The 22,515-nt window shown below is 38.0% G+C and overlaps 1 protein-coding gene across 1 annotated transcript in view; it reads left to right on the forward strand.

Moving 5' to 3' along the window:
- The window catches only part of LOC136857637 (DNA-dependent protein kinase catalytic subunit), an 873,484-nt gene that overhangs the window by 54,164 nt on the left and 796,805 nt on the right, over nt 1-22,515 (forward strand). The window contains exons 4-5 of the mRNA XM_067136445.2: nt 1,983-2,157; nt 21,578-21,690. Coding sequence (XP_066992546.2) covers nt 1,983-2,157; nt 21,578-21,690 — 288 coding nt within the window. The remainder of the gene's footprint in view (nt 1-1,982; nt 2,158-21,577; nt 21,691-22,515) is intronic.

Consider the following 22,515-nt stretch of genomic DNA (forward strand, 5'->3'; position numbering starts at 1 on the left):
TCCTGTTATTTCCTTGCATCATTATCACAATTCATCAATTCTTTCCTTCGTATATCAATATTCTACCATCTCACACTTCCTTTCTCGTCCCTCTCTTTATATTTTTAACGCCACCACATGTCAATATTTCTTACTTCATTCACAGTAACGCATAATTCAATTCACTTTTCAAAAAAAATCATTTCCTGGATAATATCTATCTCTCATTTCTGCCAATACGTTCCTTATTTATACATATGCATCCATATTTAACCTCATCTGATTTATTAATGGCAATAAATGATTTATCTTTACGAACCTGATGTCCTACATCTCAATATTACTACCTATCACACTCTATTCTCATCGTATACTTTTTCATTAATGGCGTGACATTAATGATTGACTGATGTCGTTGGCATAACATTATACTATTATATGGTCACTTCCCTAGCTTGTGATAAACTTTACTCATGCTGAAGACTACCTATCACCTTCCTAAACATGTCACATTTTAGATCACTCATGAGAAACTGCTCGATATTGAATTATATTATGAAGATAGAATGAGCTATTACACTCCAAACAAATATACAGTGTCTACATTATACAAAGAAAACATCTTGCGAGCTCTTATCTGCCCGTCAAGTCGGCTGGTCTCCTCTGGTCGTCAACCCCATTCTCGATTTACAGGTCCATAATGTTGGTCTTTTGTGCATTTAGGAAATACAGATTCAAAGAAAACATTAATGAAAACATTTTTTTCAAATGCAAAGCCTTCTTGTATTGCAGTATTGTTTTATGTTGGCTTAGATAAACATCTATGTCTAAGTTATTATACAGACTACCAAAATGTCTGACGTGACTTTACATAATTTAATTCAACGGTATCTTCTATATGATTGTGTTTTCTTAATATATGCTTCCTAACAAAACCTTTTTCATACAAGTCAGGTCCGTTCAATAGCTTCTTCCGTTCCTTTCTTCTACTTTTCTGGATGAATTCAATTATTCTGTTGAATATGTTCTCAGTTTTATATAATAAATTATGTATGTATTATACGTGTGGACATATATTATTGCTGGTTTTTCAATTTCTGCTGGTTAATTTGATGTTTAACCTCCCAAATATCTCTTCTTGAAATTGCATCCACTGATTTTCTCCCCAGCCTTCTAGAATCAATTCTCTCTTGTTCCAAGTGTTGGTGCTAACAATTTAAAAGATACATTTTGTCTCGGTCATGGCCACTATGATTCAATTTGCACCTGTATCGTATACTTTGTACTTCTCCGACGTTTTAATGCGTACTATTTAATTTAATTTGGGGTAAATAGTAAACAACTTGACTCCATGTATTAGCAATCAGGACAATGGAACAGCACAGTACTTTCCTGTAAAATCCAGGATGTCTGCAAACTCTGACAGTACATGCAATCTAACAACAAGTAATAGAGAACAACTTACATTGGGAGGACTAGGCTATCGAGAGCAGAGTAGATCCATTAATGATTACTGGTTTAGTCTGGAAAGAGATTCCAATAAAACTATTGTAGGGAAGAAAAGATGATGGTGCTTGATTTTTAATAAATGAAGGGAGTAATGGAGGGTCTTCACCAGTTTTTTTCATCTGGGAGACTTGGACCTTAAACTTTTTTTTCTGATGGTAGTTTGATGTTGCACCAATATATATAAAGGGTTTTCGGTGACATAAGGATGGGAAAGAGCTAGGTAGTGGCCATAGCTTTAATTAAGGTACAACCTGGTGTAAAAATGGGCAAACCGCAGAAAACAGTCCAGGGCTGCCGACAGTAGCATGTACAGTGTATTGTTGCATTTGTTGTCGTAATTTAATTTTTTACCTTTGTGTTTGTAATGAAGCATAATGTAGAACTTGTGCTGCCTGAATGTATTCTCCAGATATTGCTAACTCAGTACAGTAAAAATAAAAATGTATGTCTTTTGTTACAGTGTTTCAAATTTCAAATGGTTCCTTTCTTTTCAGGAGGCATGTATGTCGTGTGTGTCAAAGTTTAATTCTACTGCAGCTGAAAGGGAAAAAGCCTTCGATGTTTTGCTATTTGTATTAAAGGGAGGCCCATGGCAGCAAGACCTTGGTGTAGAAACACTTGTCAATGACTTATTCCAGCATATGAGCTGTTATAAACCACCTCCAAAAGGTACTTTATGATGTCTATTTTGTGTGCTCTTTAAGTATGCGTTTAGAATTGATCTATATTAAATCTACAATTCTCTAGTACACTGCACTCATTAATTGTTACAGGACCACTCATACATTTTGGTCGCTTCTCAAGAGGTTGGGTAAAAATCTATTGTTAGCAGGCTCTTATGAATCACTAGTCTTCATCAGGAAGTGTGTCTGAGTTAGTAGGAATACAGGAGATGGTAATTGTTATTAGAATAGCTCAATTACTATCAACCCACACATTTTAACTTCTGTGGGTATGCTATTCCCCATGTGGTAACTGCGGTTAAGAACAGTCCCGGCATAGTCTAAGAGTGTCGTTTGACGTGACTAAAGTGGACATCTGATGCGTAGAATTAGAACTCCTACGTTACGTGATAGTTTAAACGTTAGCTTAGTTGGGGACCTGCCCTAACAAAACTCACCTAATCTCCTAAATAAGATGTGCCTAAAATTTCATCAAATCACAACCTGAAACCCAGTGCACAGTACATTGACATTTCAGCAAGCAGTTACAATTATAAATATCTTGTAGTGGGAGAATATAATCCACATCCTCACTCTTTGATGCACAAAAGAAGAAAAGAAAACAAATAAGCTTACCTTTGCTAAGGAATATACTCTATCCAAAGACGTTGCAGCGCTACTCTCTATGAATTTCGTAGCTGAAAAATGTGGCCAGCAAGACTCGTCTGGTATCCCAGATGAGCCACTTTTTATTTTTACAAGTTTCTTCACTTTATGGGAATACTGTTTTCAGTTTGTGCCATTTTCTCAGTATTTCCTTCGGTGGCATGTTAAAGTCCTCCGCAACGGCACTGAAATCATGGGATACCTTAATTCTGTCTTTGAATTCACTGCTGTGAACATCTCAAATTTCTGGGAAGCTCTCAATTTTTTGTATTAATTCACCATTGTTCTTCCTGGACCATTTATGTTTTTCCTCCATTTCTCAAAAAATTGAGTACGGTACCAGTATATGTGTGGTGATTGAATGAATTTAATTACATTTAAAAAATTAAAACAGGGAAATAAATGTATGAAATGTGATCGCCTACTTACCAACTTGCACCATCCACTTGCACTAAATGGGATCGGATTCTATCTATGCAAATAACTTGCAGAAACTTACGACGTGTCCTTTACGCTACTAGCATGAGACTGGGTGCAAGCATCTTGCCGAAGGAATTGTTAACCGCCGCAAGTCAGCTTGCTGAGGAATTTAGACTTGCATTTGGCACAGCAAGTTGCTTCGTGTAAGTAAATTGCTGCAATAACTTGCTAGTCTAAACCTATCCTTATGTCAATTGGAGTCCCCTTTCCTTTTTTAGAACATTTTAATTTTTGTTCTCTTCAAAGAGTCTGGGATTCTGCCTTGTCTTAAGCATTCATTCATTCATTCATTCATTCATTCATTCATTCATTCATTGACAACATGTCCCAAATTCATCAACTTTAGTTTTTCTGTACAATTTCTTGTCTTGTGTAACCCTCTTATTAAGCCTTTTTGGTACGAGTCCTACATCCATTATTACAGCCTTATGGTCTCCTATTCCTTCAATTACCTCAGTTTTATCAACAATTTCCCATGGTTTAGCCAAGAATACATCTAGTAAGTTATTGAGACGAGTCGGTTCTTGTACTACTTGTGTAAATCCTCCCTCCCAAATTAACTTATTTGCCAGTTTCTGTTCATGGGCTTCACTTGCAGCTCCTTTCCATTCAACTTCAGGCAAATTTAGATCTCCCCCAATTATTACCATATCATTATTATTGTTTTTACGAGTATAATCTATTATTTTTTCAAAGATTTCCATGTCTCTTTCCTCTCTTCCAGGCCTGTATATGCAGCCAACACTCGCTGTTACTAACCTACCGTTCATTATGAAATAATATTCCATCTAACATTTGTATATCTAATTCATGTAACATATAAGCAAGGTTGAAGATATCATATATATCTTATATTTTATTTAACTTAAAAAAAACCCATTGCACTACAGCCCTTGAAGGGCCTTGGCCTACCAAGCAACCACTGCTCAGCCCGAAGGCCTGCGGTGGTCAGCACGACGAATCCTCTCGGCCGTTATTCTTGGCTTTCTAGACCGGGGCCGCTATCTCACCATCAGATAGCTCCTCAATTCTAATCACTTAGGCTGAGTGGACCTTGAACCAACCCTCAGGTCCAGGTAAAAATCCCTGACCTGGCCGGGAATCGAACCCGGAGCCTCCGGGTAAGAGGCAGGCACACTACCCTTACACCACGGGGTGGGCAGTTTTATTTAACTAGAAATTATGAAATCAGATATGTGCCAATAAGTAACATACTTCCATATATGATGATACACTATCACCTGAAATGAATTATATTCTCGTGTGCCACTAATAATGAATCATTATGTAACATCAATCCTGACTTGACTTGAATAAAATATAGCTCTATGTGTGCCGATTGGTCCTATCATGACATTTATTTCTACTATAGAGGTTATCAGATGATAATAGTTCATTATTATAGGTTTACTTAAGGTTGAATATGCTGCAATCATAGCGGTATACATCTTCTCGACGACAAAAATATTACTATGCCATCTCTGACAAGCGTGATCCTATCTGGTATCAGCTAACATCTAAAATATTCCAGTTCTTCTTATAACTGACGATATATACATATACTTTAACATATTTCACATTTCCTTATATTCTTTATACAACTCTATCGCTTCATAAATCATGTACTACACCACATATCTTCTTAATACCTCTAACTCTTCTCAGAATTAATTTCCCTCAACGTTATTGCTTCAGTTCTCATCCATAATCAATGTAGGATCTCTTTCTTCTTTCATATGTTCAGAGTTATCGTCCTGTGCAATGACATTACTATCTTCCATAACCACACTTAACGATACAGCGTATTACCTCTCCAGTACTCTTTGAAATAACATCTACATTAACCTTACTAATGATCTGGGGATCTATACATTATCATATCACACTCCCGTATGGCATAAAATCTGTGGGATGACCAAGATTCATTTATATCTAGGTCACTTCCTATTCTAATATAAATTGATTAGCACACAAGTTACTTGTCAGAACTTTCCACATGAAATAGGTTGATCTCAAAGATCAATTATATTTCACTTGCAGGTAAGCTACTAAATTATTTTCTTCAAAATCATCTATAAAGATTTTGAAAACAAACTTTTCTCGTTTCCTTTGCCTTTTGGGATGGTTTCTTCCCCTCAGCTACTCCATGAGACCCTCGCGGTTGGCAGCTGATTCTGCGGATGTCATCTCTGGTCTTGGTCAATCATCTTGGGCTGGATTAAGTCATTTTGGGCAGTTTATTCCCTCATCTTGTTAGCAGTATTCCATGGCGACAAGCTCGTTCATGAAATAATAACATACAATTTGTACCAGACAATATACAGGGTGAACAAAAAATGCCACGCTTGGAGGTCAGCATGCGATTCCTCATATCATTGTAAGGCAAAAGTTTCTATAGCCAAATCGGATCTGGTGCTGTTGGAACACAAGTCGAAAACGAGAAGCTGGCAACACTGTCACATCCTGCATTGCATTGGAATGTACTGTAATAGAGAAGCGTGCATCATCCCGCTCTACCGTACCTGCCATTGCAGCTCACTGAGTAGACGGCTGGGTTATCAAACCCACATGTGCACCATGGAGCTACGGCTCGAAACTACGTCACGTTTTTTTCTTTTGTGTGTGTGTGACGCCAGGTCCCTAGTTCCCATCGTGTAACTGCGTTTGTAAGCATGGCATCCTGTTGTCACATGACAATAGTTGAACATATGGCAGTGTGATCCATTCAACTGAATGCATGAGTTGACTAACCACGCAGTGCACATCCATAACTGGTCCTGTCAAGTGCATGTAGGGCGGCTTCCTGGTGGAGTACACAAACGGCGAATACGTCGATATGCTTTTAAAGTTGGGTGCATCTGATAACCAAGCTTCTGCTGCTGCTCGTGAGTATGCAACACGGTACCCTGAAAGGCGCCATCCCGATAAGAATATTTTGCCTCACCTTGAGCAACGCCTGCGGGAAACCAGTAATCTTTGTCCACAAGTAGTGGACAGAGGTCATCCAAGGACTAGACGTATTCCACAAACAGAGGACGACATTCTTGAAGCCGTTCACCAATCACCTTGGCGACGTACCTGTGATATTGCAAGGCAGTTCCAGGTATCTCAAACACTGGTTGTTGACGTGTTGCATGACGAAAAACTGCATCCATATCATTACACGTTAACTCAACACCAACGGCCGGAATGCCGCATTCAACGAGTACAGTTCTATGAATGGCTTTTGCAACAAGTTGACGATAACGAACATTTTATAAAGAATGTGATATGGAATGACGAATGTAGCTTCACTTGGGAAGGTATTTTCAACCATCACAACAGCCATTATTGGTATGACCACAACCCACATGACACCCGTGAACGTGGCTTTCAGGCACGCTTTAGCATAAACCTGTGGGCTGGAATCTTGGGAGGAGTGCTTTTAGGCCCTTACCTGTTGCCGGACAAGTTGAAATGCGCCCCGCTATCATACGTTTCTGGGCAATACTTTGCCTGACGCTTTAGAAAACGTTCCACTTGGTGTTCGGCAACAGGTGTGGTTTGAGCATGATGGTGCACCGCCACACTTTGGAATGACTGTGGGTAACTGGTTAAATGAAGCATTTCCAGGTAAATGGATTGTTCGTGGAGGTCCAATCTTCTGGCCTCCACGTTCTCTGGACCGTAATCACTAGATTTTTATTTTTGGGGACACCTATAGGAATATGTTCATAGTACTCTACCCATGGATGAACATGACCTAATAGCTCGCGTGCATGCTGCATCGGCAATGGTGGATGCAGGTGTGTTGCATAGGGTCCGGCAAAGTATGCTCCAGCGAGTGGCAAGTGTTTGAAAATGCAAGGTGGTCACTTTGAACATCTGCTGTGAAGTGAACGTTGCTCGTAAGTGTACATACCGGCTCTGTGAAGATAAGACTGGATGTCACACGTACACTATGGAATTATTGTGCGTAGCATAATGGGCAATCCAGTGTAGCCCACCTATTGTACTGTATTGTGTTTCCTTGTACCGCATTGGATAGAGACGATGTTACTGTATCCACTATTATATTCTACGTGTTGGCTTTATTTGTGCCATGGATGAAACAAAGTGATCGTTTATGTCTGTAAGAAGTTCATATTATGTTTGAATGTTTAAATAAAGGTAACTGTAATGGTAAGACAGAACATAGTTGTATTGCATAGTGGAGGTGTACATTGGATACAATTTAATACATTAACTGAAAACACGACTCGAACATTGGCGCATCTGCACAACTGACATTTATGGCATTACCTCGTTTCACTGAGCTAATGAGACAGCTCCGGCAGAGCGCAGAGTTCATGCGACCTCTGCTTGGCCATGCTGCACGCTGTTACAGCATTGCCAGAGCCTCGTTTCTTAACTCGCATTTCTATTAAACCTATTGGCAGGACTAGGTTTTGCAAGATAAACTTTTGTCGTGAATTTTGACGAGGAACCACATTACATGTTACGATTCTCATATTTTGGTCCGTATAAAAAGGTACAATAAAGTCAAATAAATATGAAAGTTTATTTGTTCCACCTTTTCAATACATAAAAAGAATTTTAAAAAAGAATTAAAACTGTAGGGACATGTTTCGCTCTTCAATCAAGACCATCATCAGCCTATATCTCAAACTGAAAGGTAAATAATCAGGTACCTGATTGTAAGTAAATTAAATATAAATGTGAAGATGTTACAAATGGTGAGCAGAATTGTTGACAATAGTTTAAAGATTAAAATATGGATAGTCGTAAAATTTATACACCCTCCTGAAAGTCCTTGTTTAAATATAGCAAATAGGTGTCCTGTGGAGGTTGAGGGCGTAATAGAGAACTCATCATCATCATCATCATCTAAAGGCTTCGCCTTGTCGCTGCAACCATTGATCTCTTCTCTCTGCGATCCTTTTCATCTCTCCATAACCTTGGCATCCCATCATCTCAACTACCTCTTCAATGATCTTCTTCCGTGGTTTTCCTCTGCCTTTCTTTCCCATCACCTTGCCTTCGAACAAGTTCTTTATGAAGTTATTATGCCGGAGAATGTGACCGAAAACTGATGCTTTTCTCCTTTTTATCGCTGTTATTAAATGCCTCTGGGTGTTTATTTCTCTAAGCACTGCTTCATTAGTTTTCTTCTCAATCCAGCTAGTTCTAGTCATCTTCCTCCATAGCCACATTTCCACTGCCTCTAGTCGTTTCACGTCCTCTTTCAAGAGAGTCCATCCTTCACAGCCATATAGCAGCACACTCCAAATGAACGTTTTGATAAATAATTTCTTTTGTTCAGTATTTAAGGATTTATTAGTTAAGAGCTGCTTCTTCTCCTCAAAGGCTTTCTTACACAGGGATATCCGTTTTTTTATTTCCACAGTGCATCTGTTGTCATCGGTAATAACTGATCCTAAATAGCAGAACTTGTGCACCTGTTTTATTAAAATATTTCCAATTCTGAGCTGTGCCTCTGGCTTCATTTTAGATTTGCTTACAACCATAACATTAGTTTTATTTACATTAATGTTAAGTTGGAAATTTTTTAAGATGGATGTTAATTTGTTGAGCATGATCTGCATGTTCTTCTCATTGTCAGCCAGAAGTGCAATATCGTCGGCAAATCTAATACAGTGTACAGTTGTTCCATTTATTTTAATGCCAGGTGTTTTGGATTTAAAAATTTTCATGGTCTCTTCAATGTACAGATTAAATAGAAATGGTGATAAGGAACACCCCTGTCTTACTCCTTTCCTTATTCTCACCTTGCATACTTTATCATTACTTTCGATGTTTATTCTTTGATTGATGTAGAGGTTGAGTATTGCTTTTCTGTCTTTCCAGTCCAAATGAATGTCCTTCATAATTTTGAACAGCCTTTTCCAATGAACATTGTCAAAGCTTTTTCCAGGTCTACAAAAGCTATATATGTATTTCTGTTAAGCTCCAGTCTTCTCTCCAAGATGGTTTTAAGTGCTATAATAGCTTCTCTTGTTCCTATTCCTTTCCTGAACCCAAACTGATCATCATCTAGATTCTGCTCAATTTTCATTTTGATTCTGTTTTTTAATATGCATGTGAATATTTTTGCTGCATGTGAAACAAGACTTAGTATTCTGTAATTGGAGCATTCTGTTGAATCTCCTTTTTTGTGCAGAAGTACTGCTTTGCTTTCAACAAAATCCTCTGGCATATCTCCATTTTCATAGCAGTACTGGATGATTTTGAAGAGTTCATACTTCAGCTTTTTTCCAGAGTTTTTCCACAGTTCAGCAGGCAGTTTGTCTGGTCCAGGAGCCTTGTTCTTTTTCAGCTGTTGCAGTGCTGTTTCGAATTCACTTCTCACTATGGGAGGACCTAGTTCATCTTGTGAAACCTGGTCTTGTTTTATGATGTACTCATCTACATTGTCAATTTCTTCTCCATTGTATAGATCCTCCAAATACTCTTTCCATCTCTTCATTACCTCCTCATCTTCTATTAACAGACTTCCTTCCGTATCTTTTATTACACTGGATTTCATTTTAGCCTTGAATTGTGTTCTTTTTACTTGATTGTATGCTCTGTCAACATTTCCGATTTTCATATCATGTTCTATGCTTTTACAAATGTCATTCATCCATCTTTCTTTCGCCTCTCGGCACTTCTGTGTAACTAAGTTTTTTAGTTTCTTATAGTTTATCATTCCTTCTGGGGTATTTTTCCGATGCTCTTTGTTTCTTTCCTGAATGAGATTTAGTATTTCTTCGGTCATCCAGTTCTTCCTGGGTTCAAGCGTCTTTTTTCCTAGCACTTCATCTGCTGCCGTTGTAAGTGAAGCTTTGACAGCGTCCCAATCTGTTTCGTTGCAGTTGTTGTACATGATCGTATCTGTCTTTTCTTCGAATGCTGCTTGTGTTAATGGATCATTTAATTTTTCTAGATTCCATTTCTTGCTTCTTGGTTTCCTAAACTTCTTCAGCCTAATTCGACATTTTGCTAATACTGGGACATGGTCGCTGTCGATGTCTAAGCCAGGATAGCTATGGCATGAAGTTACCTGATTTCTATACCTTCTCTTAACTAGAATGTAGTCAATTTGGTATCTGTTGTTATCTCCGAAATCCTTCCATGTGTAACGTCTTCTATTAGGCATGTCAAATACAGTGTTCATTATGATCCTAAATATATTGATTAACACATTAATGAATAAAATGTAGCTGACAATTCCAAATGGTGCATTAATACATTGCTCACTTCAAGTGAGGTCTACAGTAAATTGCTATGTTGAAACAAGAAGAGTAGTAGAGAAAATTTATCAGTGTTAAATATTTCGAACGTCGGGAAATCAGAGTGGAGTTCAGATCCAATTCTAAAATTTTTTATAGCATACAGACGCTTCTGTGGTCCATTTTAAGTGAGGTTTATAATATTATGTGAAGAAATAAAATTGTAGTCCTCCAGAAGTCCGAGAGAAGAAGGGTGCTTGATGGTAAGTGGCTTGTCAAATGGTAGTTGGAAGGAGTAACTTGTGTAGAATTGAAAGAGAAATTAGGATTGAAGTCAACATTACTAAAAAGACTTCAATACAATATAAAGTGATGTGAAGGTAGATTGCCGCTATTCTCTATGGAAAGTGTCCTTGGAAGGTCTTTATCCAGTGTTACTCAAACTTCTGCTTCTACTTTATCATACACAAGAGAAAGACACCTTCAGTGTTCTGTTCACACTAATAAGGACAAAGACAAGATGACCAAAGTGAAAACGCTTTGCAGCAGATGTTCCAAATATGTTTGCAAGGCTCATTTTTAAAATACATATTATCTATATCAACGTGAGAGTGAAAGTGAAAATTAATGAACAAACTTTGGAATGTTCCTATGATTTATGACTTAACCATGCATTTCATTATTCTCTCTAGTCCAACTCCATGGCTAAATGGTTAGTGCGCTGACCTTTAGTCACAGGGGTCCTAGGTTCAATTCCCAGCAGGGTCGGGAATTTTAACCATCACTGGTTAATTTCTCTGGCATGTGGGCTGGGTGTATGTGTTGTCTTATTATCATTTCATCCTCATACGCCATTTCATTTCATTATTCTCTTTAATTGTTGTGAGTACAGTCATTGTTAACTGATCACAATACTGTAAGATCACAGGTATATTGAATTAAAATCGTATTGTACAGTATTAGAGCGATAGGCATTCAATTGCTGTTTAAAGCATCGTCTCATTGAGTTCTGTTGTGGTAGACTTCACTTCTAATATCGTACAGACATCGGTATTGCTCATTTACTATGAGTTTGATTTCTGTTCTACTCCAACAGTATGTGATGATGATTATGATGCTTGTTGTTTAAAGGGGCTTAACATCTAGGTCATTGGCCCCTAACGGTATGAAATGAGACAAAATGTACTGACAATTTAAAAGTCCAAAATCATCTGCTGACCAGAATTCAAAACATGATGAAGAAGAATGAATGGATGGATATGAATTTAAAACAATCAGTGGATCCGACCCGTAATGCCCCACATTACCAGAAACTAACGTTAAACATTAGTATTACTGACCAAGAGACTGTTTTTAAAGCACAATCCTGAATCAATGATGCTTGTAGTCTAAAGGGGTCCAAAATCCAGGTCATTAGCCCCTCAGAATGGTACTTATGGCTAGGAAATTAGAACCATGGTATTTGTCATGTTGCGGTACTAATCAAAAGTAGCGTAGACTCGCGGTAATCCACACATTATATTACTACTCACAGGTAATGTACTGTGCACATGTAACACAGACCTATGGTGTTTCTCACATTGCGGCACCATTTACAGGCAACGCAAACCTATAGTGTTCCTCACATAGGTGTACTAATCACAGGGACTCGTACTATCCCGTGGTGTTCCTCACATAGTGGGTACTAATCTTAGGCAAGGCAGACTCATGTTGTCGCTCATAGAGTGGTACTAATCACAGGTACTGTAAAACTCACCCTGATTCACATACTTTCCCTACTAATCACAAACCTGTTGTGTACCTAACATAATGGTACTACACGCAAGTAAAAGCGACCCATGGCGTTCCCCGCATGATGGTACTAATTACAAGTAGTCTCATGGTTGTAATTCGATCATCCCTTGGTTGCCCCTTTTAGTCACCTCTTACGACAGGCAGGGGATACCGTGGGTGTATTCTTTGCCTGCGCCCCCACCCACAGGAGGCCCAACAGTATGAATAGAACATTGGATAGAACAATGTCTTATAAACATCATCTCCAGAAAGTTGCTGCAAAAGTAAGAACTTACAAGAACATAATTCATAAACTACGTGGAACAGCTTGGGGGATCTATAGCTGCTATTCTGCCGATACTAAGCTCTAGGGTTGGTGTCGACAGCCGAATACTGTGCTGCTGTCTGGCTAAATAGTGCCCACACAAATATTATAGGTACTCAACTGAACACCACAATGCATCTCATCACTGGCACAATCAAATCTACTCCCATACAGTGGTTACCAGTGTTAAGTCATATTCCTCCTCCAGATCTCAGACGAAAAGATGTTCTCCTAAGAGAATTCAGCAAAATAATGAACAATCCAAAACTGCTGATACATGATATTGGTGATGCAAATACTAATCACCTGCGTTCAAGAAAACCACCAACAGGAGATGCCATGAACTTGAAGAACAGGAACTACCAAACTTCCGTTGAATGGCAGAAGAGACTCAACGGAAGCAGTAGCGGTGCTAAGAAGATCATTCCGTGGTAGCCATAGTCGTTATGGCATAGTTGCTTGATGCTGCCGTGCTGCTGTTTGTTGTTTCAAGTCCCATTAGCTGAATATGTTTTATCTTCTACAGGTTAGAAGCCGGGGTGCTAGAGGTTGTGGTATACATTTCCTAATCACTAGAATGCGTGCTAAAAGCTTGGGTTCTATTCCATACCTCTCCACGACACTCATATGGAGTAAGGATACATGATGTTCATGGTGAATTAGCAACAATAGATTGAATAATTAATAATAAAATTACTGATTGTCTGCCACCTACTAGTGGTATCCTCGTTTTCCAATTTATTTCACAGCTTAGCAATGAATAATCGTAGAACAAAGTGAAAGGTAAAATATCTTGGATTAAGAATATAAACTTTACTTTTGTCATAGTGCGCATCCTCATAATTAGTATTAGAGATAAAACAAAATTTCCTTCCATTAAACTGCACAAGTAAGCTACAGCCCTTAGACCAAGGCATAATATGGTGCATGAAGCAGAAGTATAGTAAGAGGCTGGTACAGAGAAGATTGGCCGCAGTGGAAACAACGAGAAAAATCGTTTTAGATCCCATGCATTTCATTAAGGCTGCCTGGAATTCTGTGGACCAAAACACTATTCGGAACTGCTTCAATGCAGCCGGCTTTTGTCATGTTCATGCTGATGACATTATGCTAGATGATTTTTCTGAGAGTGAAGAATGGCACCAAATATCAGTAGAGGTCACCTTCGAAACATACGTCAACGTTGATGACGATGTTCCAGTATGTGAAACTATGACAAAAGATGAAATACTTGAAGTACAGAAGATGGAAAAAGCGTCAGTGCAGAATGAAAGCGATGGCGAGCCAGATCCTAAGCTAGTTCCCACAGTGTCAAAACTGATGAGGCAATGGACATAGTAAAGCGAGACGTGTGTAGTTTTGAAGTAGATGGCGTACTAATGAAGTTCCACTGTATTTTCATGCAAACTACCGATGGATTTTAACTACGGTATTGTTATGTGGAAGATGTAGTAACATTTTTTACTGTAATGGCAATAAGGTCACTAAAAATGTAGTGAAATTTAGAACGGTGGTATACCCGTTTCTGAGTGTTTTCGTTTGTTTAATACTATTAAAAAAAATTGTATTACCTAGAGTCCAATATTAGACTCTTATTTGCCGATAATGTGGAAATTCCAGCTGAGAAAAGAATTAGGACTAAAATCTACACACACAAAGAAATTTTAAAAGGAATTAAATATGTAATGAAACACAGAAATTGTTGTAGAAAAAAAAAAAAAAGACTGAAAAAGACTGAAAATGTTACATGGACAAAAAAAAAAAAAAAAAAAAAGGAAGAATCAAGTTATGTATCTTATCGGATCCACTGATTGTTTTAAATTCATATCCATCCATTCATTCTTCTTCATCATGTTTTGAATTCTGGTCAGCAGATGATTTTGGACTTTTAAATTGTCAGTACATTTTGTCTCATTTCATACCGTTAGGGGCCAATGACCTAGATGTTAAGCCCCTTTAAACAACAAGCATCATAATCATCATCACATACTGTTGGAGTAGAACAGAAATCAAACTCATAGTACTTAATGAGCAATACCGATGTCTGTACGATATTAGAAGTGAAGTCTACCACAACAGAACTCGATGAGACGATGCTTTAAACAGCAATTGAATGCCTCTCGCTCTAATACTGTACAATACAAAGCGATGTGAAGGTAGACTGCTGCTATTCTCGATTCGTTTCCGAATGCTAGCAGAAGAAACCAAACGTGTGTGTCGTGAAACGAGTCTGTCAATACTCCAGGGCATGTTCCAATGTTTACAACATCCAAAATGCATGGCACCAGCTGTCTGTAAGGGTAACTAAGTATTCTCTCTCACTCTAACACACATCACATCACTAACATGCGCTCATATCAGTGGCTGCATGTCCAGCTGGATTTAGAAATGCACAAGGACTGGCCAAAATATTTGCAAAACTGCGGCCTGCGTATCTTGCCGATTATCTGACAGTCGTAGTACAGGCTCTAATCGAGTTTTAATTCAATATACCTGTGATCTTACAGTATTGTGATCAGTTAACAATGACTGTACTCACAAACATTAAAGAGAATAATGAAATGAAATGGCGTATGAAGATGAAATGATAATGAAGACAACACATACACCCAGCCCACATGCCAGAGAAATTAACCAGTGATGGTTAAAATTCCCGACCCTGCTGGGAATTGAACCTAGGATCCCTGTGACTAAAGGTCAGCACACTAACCATTTAGCCATGGAGTTGGACTAGAGAGAATAATGAAATGCATGGTGTATAATAGTAACAGTTAAGTCATAAATCATAGGAACATTCCAAAAGTTTGTTCATTAATTTTCACTTTCACTCTCACAGTTGATATAGATAATATATATTTTAAAAATGAGCCTTGCAAACATATTTGGAACATCTGCTGCAAAGCGTTTTCACTTTGGTCATCTTGTCTTTATCCTTATTAGTGTGAACAGATTTCTAACACTGAAGGTGTCTTCCTCTTGTGTATGATAAAGTAGAAGCAGAAGTTTGAGTAACACTGGATAAAGACCTTCCAAGGACACTTTCCATAGATGAAATGACTGTTTTTTTCTTTTTTTCTTTTTTTTTCTTTTCTTTCTCAAACCAAACATGTTCTGTGCTCTGTCTTCAACAATATTGGTCGGATGAGCTGTAGTTCCAACGCCAACATATACAGCCCCTTTTTTCTTCTTCAGTTGTTAACTTTGTCATCACTATGTTGAGTGGAGAGGAGGTGGCAATTTCTTGTGGGCTTTTGGTGGGTGACATATGAAACCGGGGTTATGGGTGGTCTTTTAGTTCTTGGATCCGTGAATAAGAACATGGTGGAATACAACTTATGTCCGTGGGTCGTCTTCACCTCCTCTTGTATGTGCCGTTGATTGCTCTTCGATGTCCCCACTAAGGTGAGCTTTGCTTCTTCAAATATTTCCTTTGCCAGTTCAACTGATGCGTATTAAGTCTTTTGTGATGTTTGCTCCAGTTTCCACCACAGGTTTTACCAGACATTTCATAACTGCCTTTGCAGACCATTCTTTTGTAGGTCTCCCATCTTTGACAGCATAAACCTCCATTTGTATTACGTATTGGGTATGGGTGTCTGCTAACATTCTGATCAGAATCCCGTACATTCCTGGTTTATCTTTTAGAAAATCCTTAAAAAGACATCTCCCTGTGAAAAGTGATAGCATCTCATAAATTGTGAGATGAAAATGGAGATGCGAACTATTACTGATTTTCCATAATTTCTACAGATTTTTCACATGTACTACAGTAGTATGGAAGCAGCAGCACTAATCATTACGGATTTTACAAATTTGATGGGTTAAAACTTCACTAATGGCTAACTCATTTTATTATGTCCAAATGTCGAATTATGTACCGAAACGAAGAGAACAGCGTCATTCCAGGAATGCAACAAATAAAACAGTGTTTCTTTCCCATCTCCATACAGACCATGAAAAACCCTTGGAAAAGGTAAAGGCCTCCGCCATCCGTAACCTCAGCAATACGGAAGATTATGAAATGTTTATCTTTAAATAAAGTATACATGCATTTGAGTCATCAGGCCATAGACTTTGATGCAGCTCTTCATGCCACCCTATCCTGTGCTAACCTTTTCATTTCTACATAACTATTGCATCCTACATCTGCTCTAATCTTCTTGTCATATTCCTGTTCTTAACCACCTAAACTTCCTTCAAAAACCAACTGAACAAGTCCTGGGTATCTTAAGATGTGTCCTATCATTCTGTCTCTTCTTCTCTTCAAATTTAGCCGAAATAAATTAACAATTAGGGTTAGATTTAATGGTCCACCCAATCAATACACTTCACTTTACAAATGAAAACTATTTAATATAAAATGTATTAAACATACTTTGGAACATGTGTAACCGTACGAAAGTACGATCCCCAAATTATAGGTTAAGAAATTTCGTAAAATAATTTGTAATGTTAAAGTCATGAAAATCATGTAATTTTGTTTATTTAGAATGTAAAAACGTAATATTATAAGAAGAATGTGGTTAGGGGATATTGCATATGTGCATCATTATATTTTGTATAAATTTCCGTTTGGGTAAGAGTCTGTAAATATGGCCTAGCTGTAAGGATTGTGCAACCGGGAATACAGTGACTATATCGGGAAGGACGGTTGAAGTCAGATGAATGTGTTGCAACAAAGTGGCTTGGAAACACCGGGTACGGCCAGGTAGTATAGGCTGAAGATTGGAGTGGATCAATGTGGATTTACGTGAGTGGACGTTTGATGTCACATCAGACGCACGATAGCCAATACGAGGGCTTTGTTTTAAGCAAGGTTGGGTTGACTGAGTGACGCGTGAAGAAGTGCCTGTGAGAGCGTTGCTACTAGTAAACTTTTCAGGACGTTATAACCACGTGCAGCAAGCCTATATAAGTATGTACGCGTGTGCGGCACTTCATTCTGACACTGATTCTGTTTCTGGTTGTGTTTGTGTTCTTGATTCTATGTGTTTCTCACTCGGACCGGCGCGCGGGAGCTACTTTGCGCAGATTCCTAGGCGATGCTCTATTGTTCTTAAGTATATTTTACCTACGGAGTGAACACGCTGAATATCGCCGATACTACGAGTTTCTGGTGGCCGTTATGTAAAAGACGCTACTAAGTATTTATTTGTAATTCCAACTCTGTATAATAATTAGACTAAAATTCTTCTATGAGATAATGTACAGTGGATGTGGTGATGCGTACCGAATCTACATTCGATAATGGATGTGTGGTTGTGCACAGAGCTAATTCTTGGTAAAGGAAATCGTCGGCCGAGTACCGTATGCAGTTTCAGTTGGAGAAACGTGAGGCGTCACACTGACCTGTGCGACAGTCGGAAAGGATTCAAGACGTCGATGAGGTCTGTAAATAAAGTTAGGGATGCTCTTTGTAAAGAAGGTTGTATCCATACGTAGAGAAAGTCGTCGTACTTTTCTTTACCAGAATACGATTTTTGTTCCGTAACAGTAGTGAGTGTAGTGGGACTCTTTACCTGGAGGTATGTTAAGAAATGTATGTCTAGTGAAAGTAATGATTTTGTTGGTGGTAGTAGTGTGTATATTTGCCTGTGTAAACGACAAACGAGTAGGTCTCGTCAAGTAATGATTTATGTTGGTCGTAGTTGTTTGTGAGTTGCCTTTGTGGACGGCAATCAGGAGTGGGTCTCATCAAGTGATGATTATTGTGGTATTTATTTTTATTTTGGAAGTAAAGTCATGGTATGAAACTTGCAGTAAATCTTTTTATCAGTGGAGTGAGAATGAACCTGGCATGCTACCCACATCTAATTTCAGGGGTAAACAGGTAAGGTTATAAAGTAAGTCTGGAGGTTCGTCAGCCTGATGACCGTCACCTTGGGAGAAGGAGTTGCTCATTGCTCTACATAGTTATAAATTCCTGTAATTGTTTTACAGGTGGTGCCCAGTCTTGGTATTTCTACTTATTTCACTCACCGTATAAATTCCTGTAATTGTTTTACAGGTGGTGCCCAGTCTTGGTATTTCTACTTATTTCACTCACCGTTTATTCATTTCATATTTTCGATAGCTTGCGGTAGTTAGACACGCTTCGTCTCATTTGAGACTTCTTCAGCCATAACGTCTCGTAGCAGATTACAGTGCTCATTGTTGCTGTCTAATAATTTAAAAATGGAAGAGCCCATGTTCTTTAAGAGCTGTTTGAGAATACACTAAACACAAAATATACACATTATTTACATGAAAATGTCCATCCTTCTTGAAAAAAATTTTACGTTGAGCTACAACTCTTGGGATTTTTGAGCACATATGGAAATATCAGCAGCATTTAACTGACGTGATCTTTGAATTGGATGATTTTAGTAAAAATTTTAGTGATGCTAATTTTAATAAATCGATTATATTTTTAGGTAATAGACAAGGATGACATTTTTTGAAGATTGTAAATAGAATGTTGTAGCTTTAGTGTTCTCTTATGGCATTTATGATATATTTCATTTTAATTATGGCACATATTATATATATATATATACCTGTTAAGAGATGTTTAGAACCTTGGTGTTTGATGTGTAATTATAAGTAAAGAGGTCCAAGAGATAATTGGTAGTGTAAAAAAAAAAAAAAAAAAAAAAAAAACCACAGGAAGTGGACAGTAAGGTCCACGAAATGTGTGGTGTATGATGTCATAACAATTAATTAAATAACTCTTAAGTATTGACAAGGCTGATTTTAAATATCAAAGGTGTATTTATTGGAGTAGGGATTGTAGTTAATATGGACCATTACAAAATCAAACAACAATGGTTATGTTACAAACTCCATGGATTGTCATTTTGTTTCCGGTTCGAAGTGATGAATACATGTTTCATCACCTGTGACAATGTTTGACAAGAAATTGTTACCTTCAGCCTCATAATGAGCAAGCAATTTCGCATAGATGTTCTTCTTTGCTCTTCGTGGTCTTCCATTAGGTGTCGACGAACCAATCAGGAACAATGCTTTGAAAACTCCAACTCGTGAATAAGTGTGTTAGCACTACCGACAGAGACATCAAGTTCAGCAGTGAGGTGTTTGACTGTGATCTGTCGATTACCTCTAATAAGGGTGTCCGCACGTTCCAACTTTGCAGGCATCACAGCTGTGTGCGGCTGGCCGGCACGCGGGAGATCAGACAGGATTGCTTGACCTTGTTGTGATGATGAAGCACATCTCACCCAACGACTCACCATGCTTTTTTCCACTGCCAGGTCTCCATAGACATTCTGCAAACGTCTATGAATATCGGTGTTGCCCTGGCTTACAGCCAAAAGAAACTCAATAACTGCTCTCTGTTTGGTACGCACCTCCGTTACAGACGCCATTTGGAGGCTAGTTACAGCGCTGCCACCTATCGGAAATGATGAAACTCTGAGACGAAGCAGGAATGTTCAGAGATGTCCCAAACAAAATTCCAGTTTTTAAAAACTGAATTGGCTGGGAAATAAAATGTGTTGCATTACATGTTGTACGCCCCGCATATATATTCTTTTCCAGTACACTCCCCCATAAGTCTTGAAGTGGCAAGGCAGTGTCATTATTTACTCCCATTTGTTGCAATATGTCCACAAATTCATATATTTCTCTTGAGCTTGTTTTCTTGTTCTTGAGAATTGCCTCCTGGTTAGTATGCTGGACAATTGTATCTGTTATTTAGGTTGTTATATACCTCTTGAATGACCCTAATATCACGTCAAAATTTCATTTGACATACCTTCACAAATGTTCACTGTATTTTGCACTGATTTTTTGGTCTTGTCTGTGAAGAACACTCACAAATTCCCTACCATTTCTTGCTAATAAAACGCTACTACTAGCATTAGGAAAGCTCTGTTTGTTAACGGAGGAACTTCTCGATTCTGACTCTGACTCGTGTTGTTTCACTGTTCTCTATCTCACTGACTTAGCAAAAGGAAACATTATCTTCTTTTGGATCATTTCTGTCGTCTTGCAGCAGATATTTCTGTGACACTATTACACAATCACTTCTAACTTGAACCAAGGGTACACTTCTGTGAGTCCCAGCTCTGTGTGGTGGAGGTAGGAAGGGGCGGGAAGATGCATGGGGCAAGCAAGCAGGAGGTGGCGTTGTTTACATTCCTTACAGATCCAGTGCTGGAAAGCGATCAGTAATTATGAATTCAAACAGCGACAGTAGTCTTCATAAGTGCCAACATTCGAAGTGCAGAGGTGAGAGTTGATTATTTGACTTTGTTGAGATATTCCATCAGAGAGAAAATCTGTCGCATGCAAGTCGGGGGCAGGATTTGCCCACTGTACGAAAGTGTATTATGGGAACTCAATAATAATGTAAATTGAAATAATGACTATGTGACAACTTAGTAGACATATTAACTGACAGCTACTTAAAATATTGCCTTTTCACATTATAAATTGCACATTTTACACCAAAAATGTGACAACACTGGCAATTTTTGCCTCCCCTCCCCGTAGTTCTATGGTTAACGAATTAACATCATAATTTTATTTACCACTGTAAACACAGTTGTCTTAAGATTTTACTTACCAAGAAAATTTGGAGATTAATGTGAGGGCTTGTCTTTGTGTAAAATCAAATGTGTAAGTGGGGCTTTCTCTTTTTCAGTCTTCCTGCCCAAATTGTATTACAACTTTGGAGTGATAATAATGTGTCATTCCTCTGAAAAATATAGCAACTTTAGAAATGTTACTATATTTGTTCAATATGAATGGATGGATGTTTCTGTCATAATTGATTGTTTTCATAGTAAATAGACTTTTGCTAGGATTTTATTAATTGACCCTTAACAAGTGTGCTACAAGTTTATGGTTTGTACTATGGTACAGGTTCCGTAAGGTCTTTTCTCTTCATGTGTAAAATTAGTAATTAATTTGCTTCTTCATGTACAAGGTTGGTTTTCATGCAATAACTTCCTGTAATCTTATTATTTCAGTTTTACAGAAGATCTATCATATTTTAGGAGTTATCTCACATTATTATCCTGAATGTATGGTGTCAAAATCAGACAAACTCCTCAAAATGTATATTAAAGTACTAGACCAACAGGTAAGAAAATGCTTTTCTTCTGTTACTGTTACTTAGTGAATTGTTTATATAGCTGGGTTTTAGAGATAGTTAGATGGATAGATAGATAAATATCTTTATTGGTGTTGTTAAGGCCATTGAGCCTTCTCTTACGCTAAACCAATTAGTATACATTAGAGGCATAATTAGTACTACCATAATTAATCCTAGATAAAACACAATTTAAACACAATCAAAATATAAGTGAAATAAAATTCTGCCACAGTGAGGCATACATACAACAGCAATAATAATAATAATAATTATAATAATAACAACAACAACTGTTTCTTGTAATTATTATTGTTGTTGTTATTATTATAGTGTTTTTAAGAATGTGTGAATGTGTGTGTAAATGCCTGCAAGTGATTGTTAGCTGTCTCATTCTCCAGGAAGTCGAGGTGAGTTTCCTTCTTCTAAATAGCATGTATTGTTATCTTATAATCTACTTGTTGGAATTCTTAGTATTCAGCTAGACAGTTATTGTGCACCTGGACCTGACCTTGGCAGTGACAGTATCAATAATCCCTCACTGTCGGTCTCTCCCTTCTCAGCAAGTACCGGTACTCTGTTGAAACAAGCATTGTCGTCCTCTTCTTACAGTCTACAGTGTTGCCATGTAAATGCTCTTTCTCTTCCGGCGCACTACGACGAAATTCAAGTAATACTAACGGAAAATAATTTACATATACTTTGCATCTCTGAAACCTGGCTGACTCCTAGCATCCCTTCCTCCATGGTTGATATCGATCGATATGATCTAATACGCTTCGATCGGTCGGATGGAAGGCGTGGTGGCGGGACAGC

Source organism: Anabrus simplex, chromosome 1 (genome assembly GCF_040414725.1).
Source record: "Anabrus simplex isolate iqAnaSimp1 chromosome 1, ASM4041472v1, whole genome shotgun sequence".
Taxonomy (NCBI): domain Eukaryota; kingdom Metazoa; phylum Arthropoda; class Insecta; order Orthoptera; family Tettigoniidae; genus Anabrus; species Anabrus simplex.